Source organism: Trypanosoma equiperdum, assembly GCF_001457755.1.
Source record: "Trypanosoma equiperdum strain OVI genome assembly, contig: ctg_984, whole genome shotgun sequence".
Lineage (NCBI taxonomy): Eukaryota > Euglenozoa > Kinetoplastea > Trypanosomatida > Trypanosomatidae > Trypanosoma > Trypanosoma equiperdum.
The window spans coordinates 413-10,917 of record NW_027124958.1 but is presented as its reverse complement, the minus strand read 5'-3'; the positions used below and the strand labels follow the sequence as shown (position 1 = coordinate 10,917).

Genomic DNA, 10,505 nt, shown 5'->3' with positions numbered 1-10,505 from the left:
ATATATATATATATGTGTGTGTGTGTGTGCATACCTCGTTGAGGCAACTTGTTGACTAAAAGGGGAATCTGTGCGAATAAACCTTCTCCTCCTCACAACCTTACTTTCCCCAAGTTTCCCACAGGTTGATGTCGGGTGCATCACCCTTCCCTCCTAGTTCTGTTGGCTGTGTTTGCGCAATCTCACCACTGGTTGCTTCTCTTAACATGCATTTTCCCCTGATGAAGGCAATCCAGGTCAAAAGCTGTTGACTTTAATCAATAAAAATCAAAAAATACACAACCCAGGAAAGTGTCGAACTCCGCAGATACCCCTCTCCGGTGGGAGTGGCCGTGTAATAACGGAAGGGAAATGACAAGTATTACAGCGTATATGCGTCCAACAGATGTCGCATGCGTGTTCTACAGACACGAGACGCTTGGGCAGAGCGAGCCTATTAAAGTCTGTGAGAAAATTTCGGACGTTTTTCACACTGTCGAGCACCACGTTGGAAAGGGGGCAGCCGCGGTACCAACTTCTAATGCCGACGATGATAATATGTCGGTTTTGCACCGGCATCTTTCCGCTCTTGCCCACCAGGAATCACTCTCCATGATGGCCTCGTATGCCGGGTACACAGTTCAAACTCGCAGCCATATAGCGGAGGATCTTTCAGAGAAAAGCGCCGAACTCCTGTGGAAACATGCAGCACATCGCGCTGCCGCAAGTATATTTGGCACGGACCGTTGCACTCCGCGACGGAGGGCCCTTGTTATGGGTGTTTACATCACACGAACGTCCGCCAACTACTTTACAGTTGGGATCGTAACACAAGGCGACACGCGTGACCCACGTATTCGGAAGGCGATCACAACGCTCTCCGGCACCCACAAGTTGACACGGCTGGACTCTGAACTGCAGATATGCGCGGCCCACCGCTCCATGAGTATTCGACTGTGGTGGGAGCCAAGAAGTGACCGCGTGACGCCGCGTAGTGTCATGCCGCCCATCCGTGTTATATTGGAGCGAGAGCAACAGGAGCTGTCCAAAACGTGTGTGACTTATATGACGGGCTACGGCGCTGTGAACATTTTCCTCTGCCGCCCTGTAGCCTCCAAGTTGCTCGGTACCACAAGGAAGTTGCTTAATACAGGGGAGTGCCACCCCACGGATGATGCTGCGGCATGGTTTGATGGGCGCAGGTTTCCTTCCTGTGCGAAGGAAACGCAGCAACGTCGTAGGCTGACAGTTGTATTGTACTTTAATGATCTACATCCGGTCGAGGTGGGTGAACACCTTGTGGGTGTTGAGGTCGAGCCGCTACCTTCCTTCAGGCCGTTCGTTCCCTCACAGTACGCACATTTGCCGCCCTTTCTTGTGGTCGGACGGAGTGGTGCATAAAGATTTTTATTCTATGTTGTTTTTGCACCCGTATTTTTTATTCTTATTTTTATTTTGAATACCTCCCTTTCCTTTCGCCTTAATTTTCAATATCGTTAAACGAAAAAATAGGGGAACGCGGCAAACGGGCGTAACAGGGCGTGGGGATGGATTGTGACTTGGTTGTATTGAATTCAGAGCTCAGTCACTTACGCTTTTGTTTTATTTCATACGCGCTGGTTGTTTCTAGTGGCGAAGTTCGTATTGATATATACAAGGCTGAGACGTTCCTCCACGTTGTCATAGTTTTTATTCGTCATTAAAAAGTTTTGTTTTATGCCGCCGGTGCTCATTTACTATTATTATTATTTATGCCGTGTTTCATTAATTTAGTTGTTTATCTTTTATTTATTTTTTGCTCGACCCATAAGCGTCTGCACGAATGCCTCCGCTGTTTACGTGGAGTTTGGATCAAGTGGACCAAGACATTCCACTCCGTTTGATAACCGGGGAAGGGGAAATTGGATCGGTGAGCTTCCGTATATTACGCCTTTCATTGCATCTCTGCTCTCTCTCTCTCTTGGAATCAACCACTAGCCCAAACCATAAAGCTCATATGAACTACCAATATATTTTCGGTGCCCACGAATAAATCTTATGCGCACACGTACGATTTCGACTTGCGCCACAGCAGCGGGATTAGAAAAAGGCCACGGAACGGTGCTCTGAGTTACATTCCGTGCCACGATGAGTTGAGTTAAGGACCGAGACTAACTTACCTTGTAAAAACTAGAAACTTTTTCTAGGGTGCCCGGCGCGGCTGCGGATGAGTATTTATTTTTTCCTTCCAGTTGTTATATTCCTTCCGTTTAAACGAGAGAACGCTAAATATTTTTCCATGCTACTGCCATCCAATCACATTTCACGGACAGTGACGTATGTTTCCCCCCTTCTGACAACGGTCTCGCCCCACCCACGTATTTTCACTTGTATGTGGATTTTTTTTCGGTAATGCTTCGCTGCAGTTTGAAGTAGACACTGTTCCCCAGCGCACAGGTCCAGATTTGCACTACCTATTGTTGTTCATACTTTTTTTTTGATTATTTGACTCTGTAGCTGTGGGTAACTTGGAGATGTTCGAAAATTTGATGCGATGGCTGAATCCTTCGGACGTAACGGCGTTCAAGACCGAGGCAGGTGACCCCGAAGCAGCGACCCTGAAGCGGGCCCAAATGCAGTGCGTGGATGAAACGGTGGATTACACTTCATATCATCTTTGTGCCCATGACCCGGTTCGCCAAGTTGTCCTATGCGTCGGCAATAACGTGCCTGCACTGCTTGTTGCGCGTGGTAGGCGGCAGATGCTGCTGCAGGTCCCAAACTGCGTCCGTTGGATTGACTGTAGCATCTTTTCTGGAACTTCAAGTGTGCTGCTGCTCTCCCCGGAGCGGCTGGTGCTTCTCGACTACGCATTTCATGGGATCTCTTCTGCGTTGTCCCCATGCGGGAAAAGGGGGGTGCTGTTTACCAGTCTTCACGTACCGCAGGGTGTGACGTGGGGCGCAGTAGGCTGTGAGGATGGTACGGTTATGTACTGGAGGCTACAGGAAAGTGGTTCAACTCAGCAGTTGGTGTGGGCGGCACTAACAACGAGCACAATGAATCTTTGCCGCCCCTTTTTCTCAGCAGCTTCAAGTGAGTGGGCACCACGAGGCTACGTGCTTTCTATGAATAGCTGCCCGAGTAATCCGAATACATTTATTGCGGTTGTCGCCGGTGCGGCTGGAGTGTGCAAGTGGTATTTGGACGAAAATCGTCTCAGTCGTTTCTTTTCCCTGCCAGAACCCCAAACGGGGTGTGGTATTACGGCATGCAGGTATACCCCTGGAGCTTCCTTCGTTGTTGCCGCGGCGTTTGACGCTTCCGCCCTTTACATATGGGCGGAAAACGGCAAGAAAGACAAGGAAAGGTCAGTGGCACTCATGTGGAGTGTACAAACCGGATGCCGTCCTTGCTCCCCGGTCGGGGGACCAGACGACGAAGTGGTGTCGTCTACCGGCATGTACATCGCGCACTCCAGCGACCCACCACATGGTGCGCGGTCCGAGAAGAAGTCGCCCCTGCATTTTTTGCTGCACTCCACTTGTGATATTGTGGAACTTGTGATTAACTTGGAAGAGAAGCGATTAATTCAGCGGGAGGACATTTTGTCACACATAAAGGCGAAAATCCTGCCGCTGCAGTGTGAAGGCGATGAATCATCATCACTTGACCTCTGCCGTGTCATTCCATGCGTTGGGCCGGGTTACTGGTTGAGCGAATGGAAGGACTCGGACTTGGACACACTTCTTGTGCTATCTGAAGACCTGGGCCCTCTTTTGGTACGGCGCTCACGATATCAACGAAATGTGGAGTCCGCTGTCCCGTTAAGAAACGTCATGCCCGAACCCTTTCCGTGGGATGAAATGTTGCTGGTGTCCCCCCCCGCGGAGGTTACCAGAGCCATTTGGCATGGCGCTTCTTTACAACCAGACCCGGAAGATCCATGGGCTACTGTCCTAGCCTGCTTGGAGTGCGAAGGCGATGTGGAAGGAAAGGGACTACAGAAAGAAATACTTCTGGGTATGGTTCCGTATTCGGCTACTGGGGCTGTATGCTTCCTTCCCCTAACCAATGAGTGTCTCCCAGTACCGGCTACTGTAATCGAACAGAATACCGCTGCTAACGCCCGCGCGTCATTGCCTACGGGCTCGGCGGTCGTCATACTCGAGGAAGCCCTTCCAAAGCATCCTTGCAGGACTGAGTTTATACTACGCGTTTTGGCTGACGAAATGGGGGTATCAGTAAATGCCGTGCGATTCTCACCACCACATGTGGAACATATTATGACCCTCTCAAAAGAGCAACTCATATTTGGCGGAGCTAGTGTCGGGGACGATGGACAAGATGGAGAAGCTGAGATTATCGCGCGGACCGCAAAGTTGGCAGACTGCCGAATTGAACAGCGGGAACTTACACCGCAAGCCTTCCAGTTGGTGCGTGGTGGGATGAGCATCCTTCTGCAACTGCGTAATGGGAACTTGGTCATCGTTGACCTAAGCGGCGGGGTCACTGGGGAAGGGAATGCGCCCGCCATGGTTCATTATCCGGGAGGCCTATTTCCAGCGGGCGCATCTGTAACATCTTTTGACACAGTTTGGATGGGTCGAAGTTGTTCAGCCGGCAGTACTGGCCCTGTTTGTGAGGGTAAGAACAGCTTTTTGGCCTTGTTTTGTACTCTCTCAAACGATCGAGGGCTAATAATCTGGAACATGTCCGACATGCAGATGCTCGGCTATCACCGGGAGGATGATGGTAGGTGGAGCTACGACAAAGTCATGTTGTGCAGTTCAACTCCACGGTTTTCGGTATCGGCAGGGGCCGCCAGCCTTGTGGTTAGAGCTCCCCATGCCGATGTTTCAGATGGTAAAAGCGACCCCAGTGCCGAGAAAAATTCTGATTTTCGAGGCACCGTCAGTTTCCGCGATGTATTCGGCCGCGTCATTTTTGCTGTTGAGCTACGGTGGTGTGCAGAACCCCCCGGAGGTTTATGGTACGGGAGAGTTGGTGGGACCGATACGGAGTGGACATTGCTCCCCTCGTCTAATTCAAAAGACCTTCGCCTGAGTGTTGTTGTCTCTGGTGGGGAAGTGGTTGTGAGTGCAGACGGCGAGTACACCTTGAGAGGAGTTGTCACACCAGGTAGTCGAATTGTCGCGGTGGAAGTGAATCCCGGATGGCCCTATGATGCCTTGCAGTGTGATCTTCATGCAGAAGACGAGCAGGAAAAACAGGAAGAGGAAAGAAGCCGCCTGAGAAACGTACTGGGTGAAGACTCCCCGCCTGACACAACGGTTGTTCTTTGGAATGGACGCAAGGTTCACTTATATCTTGCTGAGCGGCTTTTGTCGGGAGAAGCTCCATCGAACCGCATGCAACCCCCTGTGGTGGGGCGGGGACGCTCCGTTGAGCATGTGGGGGTTTGCATGTCTCTCCGCGTGGTGGTCGTGATGAGTCGGGACGCAAATGGATGGCGATGGTTCAACGTATTAGACCTCGAGAGTGGTCAGCGACTGGCGGAGCATACGATGCTCTGTCTTTGTGATGAAAACGACCTCCGCCTCCACACACACTACATAGAAGGAAGTGGGCTTCACATCTACGTGGTAGGAGTGTCGGGAGCACTTGGACATCTTATCGTTTCAGCTGAAAGCAATGTTAGTGACCAGCTTCGTTTGACTGCGGAACCTTTGGAAGGCATCCGCCACGTACCCGCACCACCAACCTTCCGGTCTTACTTGCAGTTTTTGCCACCCCCGCCGGCAGTAAAGCAAGAGCAGGGGCTGCTGAAACGGTTGACCACACAGTCCTGGGAGGAGGCAGCTACGAAGATTGAAACAAATGTCTTGGTGAAAAAGATGGAGGGGGCTGCACCACAGCACCCTCGGCCCGATTCCATTGTTGAGAGAGGGAGAGACGGAGCGGTCCTGTCCCAAAGGAGATCTGAAAGGGAGGGAAGCGAGGAAAGGAGAGGAAGCCGGTACAGCGAGCTCAAGGCTGTCGCCGCGCGGGAGAACGTCAGTGTGACCGAGGCGCTGCAGATGATGAGGGAGAACGAAGTCAAGGTGCATGAGCGAGGTGAAAAAATTTCCCAAATTGAAAGTAAATCGCGTGAGTTGGCGCAGGAAGCGACCACGTTTGAGGCATTGGCCCGGAAGTTAAATCAGAAGCAAAAAAATAGCTGGTTCTAACCCTTCCACTCACAGGCTCTTGCGTATTCTCGTGTACGCAAAGCGTCGTCTCCCGGAGAACTGAGTATCCAAGCGCATGCGTCACCACCTGCACACGTTAGCTTTCATTTGTGTAGTGCTTCTAAAAGAAGATTACAACTTTTCGTCTTTACCATTCTCCGCGTGAACTGTCTGCTTTCATTCCCGCACCGACAGTCCCCTCAAACAAACTTGGGGAACAACTTAAAGAGCTGTCGCTTCAACGCTCGCCACACTTTCAAAGACACACATAACACTCTTTTCGTCGTAACTTTTACCCGTCACGTCGCCACCGCCCCCTCACATGCCTCTTATTGAGTAGAATTTGCGCGGCATGATGGGTCCGATTGCGGTGGCGGCTTCCTCTCCCACAGTTATTTGACTCTGATGACAACGTGAACCTCGTTTGTCGCGGGAAGAATATCGATGCTAGTGGAGTTTGGATGTTTGGTGCGCACAGCAAAGATTAAGCAGGATCAAGCATTCATCTGATGCGGGTGCTACTACATTGTGTGAAGTATTTTTTCTCACCCGCCTAGCGAAAGCACCCCCAACGTTCCGATATTTGGTAGGTAGAATTACATTCAGGATATTAGGGCAATTTGTGCGGGTTATGATGGGAGTTGCAACGGCTAGAAAAGCAATGCTTCAACAAACAGGATGCCCTTATCACCAATTCCACGGATAAAGTTCTTGGCCCTGGGGCTGCAGTTCTTTCCGGTGCCCTACCAAACAAACATACGCATGTCAAATAATGTAACAGCTCCCGCGCCAGTTATTACTTTCCACCCAACACATATGTGACCTCGTTCTCCCCTTGGTTTCGCGCCTTCGCCAGTTTTAGGGGGGGTTTAAGCCTTGACGTCAATTGATTAGGTTATTTACTTATTCAGTGTGTGCGTAGGGGGTGGGTGGGACAAAGTAGGTTTGGACGTGTAACACCGAAATCAAGCGGAAGAGGCAGATAATTCCTGGAATGAAAAGGGTATATGCTTGTTATTTCGTGTTACACATATTTTACAGTTGTGGAGCAACGGAAAAAAATACAGGATGGGCTACACAGATAGATATGAACAATCCGGGGGTTTTCGGTTACGAAGTCTTCTATCGCAAGGCACAGATAAAGAGGCAACTATTAGCCAATATCACTCTCTTTGAGTAGCATTCCTATTGGTTGGAACAGCACATTAAGGGAGTAATTGATCCCACGAGTGAGCTGAAGATAAAGGGGAGACGACGGGTGAGGGAATATATGAAGGCGTTAAAGACAAATATTACCGTTTACAGTGTGAGCTTAGGAAGATTGCTAAATGAATTTAACAACCGTTATTTTAGGCTTAAGAAGCGATCTCGTTCAGAGGACCTTAAACGGATGCCGGTACGGGAGGAGGCCTTCTTACGGTTGTTGCCGTGGCATCATAACGTAACGGGAAGTTGCGAATCGGGAGTCTCGGAATCGGATTCAGATCGGGTTAATGGTGATTTAACGCGCTGTCGATTTCTTTTTGGTCGCTGTCAAATGAATGTGGAATACCAGTTTGCATTATCTGTTGGAACACGCAAGGATGTTGCATCATCGAAGTGCACGGGGGAAGGAAGCGAGGGTGGAGCTGTACTCCTTCGTTTCACGAAAATCCCAAACAAAAGCGGGGGTTCATCCACCGTAACATGCAGTATCCGGGTCAATAAAGAAGTGCAATACTTCAATAGGGAGGAGGTGGTGGTGGCGATGAAATTTTGTCGTGAAATTTATGCTTAACTAGGTGAAGCGAACGAATTTCTTGAGACAGAAAAAAAAAGAGTGCATATGGGTCATTATGGCGTTGACGAGGAAAGTAACAGCATGGGTGAAGGGTCACAATGCTTGGTGATAATATGTGCGTTTTGCTTGCTGATGCTCTACATTGTTGGAAGTAAATATTCGCAGTGTAGAATAAAAAACGGGAGAGGGCGTGCATATGGCCAAAAAGGGGGGCAAAGAAGCAGAATCACGTCCAACCAGAGATTTTATTCCACTGTGATAATAGGCACAGCCTCCATTTCGCAGGTTAACCGCATAGTGTGCTGGGGTTGATGCCACTTTTTGCCGTAATTCTTCAGCTTCTGTGGAATTAGCTTGTCGTGTATTGCATAAAAATGTGCCCCCCCCCCTCAAGCCCTAGTTTTCATTAGTCAGTTGGATGGGCTTGCATCTGAATCAACGCGTGTACAAGTTTTCCCTTTGCACCCAATGTTATTTCTCCCTTTAACGCTGAGTCCGAGGTTAGAAAAAGAGGGACTAGGTTGGAAATTGGAGGAGGATGGCAATTCTGTTTGTGGTATCTTCTAAGAAGTAAAAGGTGCGGAGGCTGTCACTTCAAGGGTACGGCAGTGCGTGGTGCGTTTAACCTGCACCGTGGGTCACCATGGTGAACAACAGAGTGTCGGTCGGGTGTTGTACGTACTCGTGATTTGTTGCATCTCACTGCTATGTGAAGGGAAATTGATAATGTAAAGGTACCAAACGCTTTCGGCACTCGCGTTGAAGCCGCCAAGGGGGAGTGTTAGAGCACGTTCAATAAACAGTAAAGTCAGAAGGGAAAAATATTCATAGAACTCGGAGCAGTAGCGTCGTCAGAGTGGAATTCCCGAGAATGAAACGCCTAGAACCTCCTACTTTGGAATCACCCAAGCAAGGGTGTGCTAGGGTGTCATCGCCTAGTGGTTCTCAGCCTCACCTTCCGGTGGATGGAGAGAGTGCACACGCCCAAAGAGGCGGGACTGGGATGCGTTGATAAAGTTGCATATGAAATGGCTGTGGGATACTACCTGACATCGAGGGATACAGGAGAGCATTTCGTAGGCATAAGAGGTTGACTTCATTTTCACAATCACCCAATACACCAACGACTGAGTTTTGTGGGGGGATGGTGCTCCAGTGGTTGGGATGCGCCTCATAAATCAGGTACCTTGGATTTCACTAAGAGGCTCTGCACAAATGTGCCTCCCATAGGGGGCCCGCGAGTGAATGCTCAAGATGAAGGCAAGAAGATTCACACACTTGCGAATGCATAGTGCACAGCACTTTTCCTTCCCCGTCCGTTCAACCGGAACGTGCCCCATTGCCGCTTGATTTTCATTCGCTTGCTTACAGAAGGATCGAGCGGTTCCCTAGAACTTTTTCTCTGCATGAAAACTGTGTAGGTAGGGTGCGCTCTCGTTTCCCTGCGTGCTCATTTCAGGATTTGGTAATCCTTTCGGCCCCTTTTAGCAGCGCAACATTTTGTTTGGGCTCAGAGAGTTGGTGGCGAGCCACAAAACTGTAGTAAGGGATTCCCAGGCTCTCTTCTGCGGCCACGTAGTTGTTCTTCACGATGGGATTTTTCTTGCTTTAATCTGGAAGTTTGAAAAGTTTCAGAAGGGGTTGCTCCGGCTCCTCGGATTGGCCTCCTTCATGTTCCACTGTGCCCATTGGCTCCATTTATTTCATCGCACTTACAAGCTTTGGGTATCAGAATAAATAAGCGAATATCTCCTGGTACTAGGCTATTGGTTCGTTGTGGCCTTTCTTTCCCTCACAATCATGTGCTACTATTTTTTGGTGTCGTGCCAGGGCAGCCTTTCTGAAAAATTGCCTCCGGACACTAGGGACTTTCCGTTACCAGGTTCCACTTCTTTGCGCCTCCATCCGTAATTTTTTTCAGGAGGGTTGTGTCGTGTGTGCTGGACTGCCGCCTGCTGCCGCAATTCATACAAGCAGGGATGCGTGTAAATGCTTGGCCTTCCCCTTCTTGCAGCAACCCCTGGCATCACGATGGCGTGGCTGGCACTGACCTTCTTAGAGTTTCTAAATATCTTTCATACCCATGTTGGGGGCACCTTTTTTGTAACGTTTCAATCACTAGTCAAAGTGTTGTCACTCTTCGCCTTTGTGTAAATGCGCACTTTGCGAGTATCAATGGTTGCGGGTTCTGAAAATTTGCATCCATCGAAACAAGGAAGGGCGCCGCACAGTATTTCCCCCTCTCCTTCCACATCAATGTGGCACAGCTTTACCACTCACTTCCACAGTATTTGCTTCGTTACACCCTCTCGGCGCCGGCTGCCTGAGCGCCTTGGCACGCTTTCCTGTACTTTACGGTGTTCAGAAGAAGCCAAAAGCAGGCAGCGTTTCTCACCTAGAAAACACCACTATAATACGGCTACGGAATTACACAAAACACGGAATACTTGAGGGTTGCATCTTTCTGGAATACAACTATGCACTCTTCGATCCCTGGGAACGCATTATCCGATGATTGCCCATGCCAAAGGACACCTCCGTCCACTCACGCAAAGGGAGGTCTATAAAAGTTCTGG

At 49.7% G+C, this 10,505-nt stretch overlaps 3 protein-coding genes across 3 annotated transcripts; all 3 read left to right on the top strand.

The window, feature by feature from the left end:
* Nucleotides 1–351: 351 nt before the first annotated feature.
* TEOVI_000497600 (uncharacterized protein) lies at nt 352–1,380 on the top strand (the record flags this gene model as incomplete). Its single annotated transcript, XM_067227511.1, has 1 exon — nt 352–1,380. One exon carries the CDS (start codon nt 352–354, stop codon nt 1,378–1,380), a length of 1,029 nt encoding a protein of 342 aa, XP_067083612.1.
* Nucleotides 1,381–2,492: 1,112 nt separating this feature from the next.
* On the top strand, nt 2,493–6,149 carry TEOVI_000497500 (synaptobrevin, putative; the record flags this gene model as incomplete). Its single annotated transcript, XM_067227510.1, has 1 exon — nt 2,493–6,149. One exon carries the CDS (start codon nt 2,493–2,495, stop codon nt 6,147–6,149), a length of 3,657 nt encoding a protein of 1,218 aa, XP_067083611.1.
* A 1,270-nt stretch (nt 6,150–7,419) lies between these two features.
* TEOVI_000497400 (uncharacterized protein) lies at nt 7,420–7,926 on the top strand (the record flags this gene model as incomplete). The annotated part of the gene is made up of 1 exon (XM_067227509.1): nt 7,420–7,926. One exon carries the CDS (start codon nt 7,420–7,422, stop codon nt 7,924–7,926), a length of 507 nt encoding a protein of 168 aa, XP_067083610.1.
* Between the last annotated feature and the right edge of the window lie 2,579 nt (nt 7,927–10,505).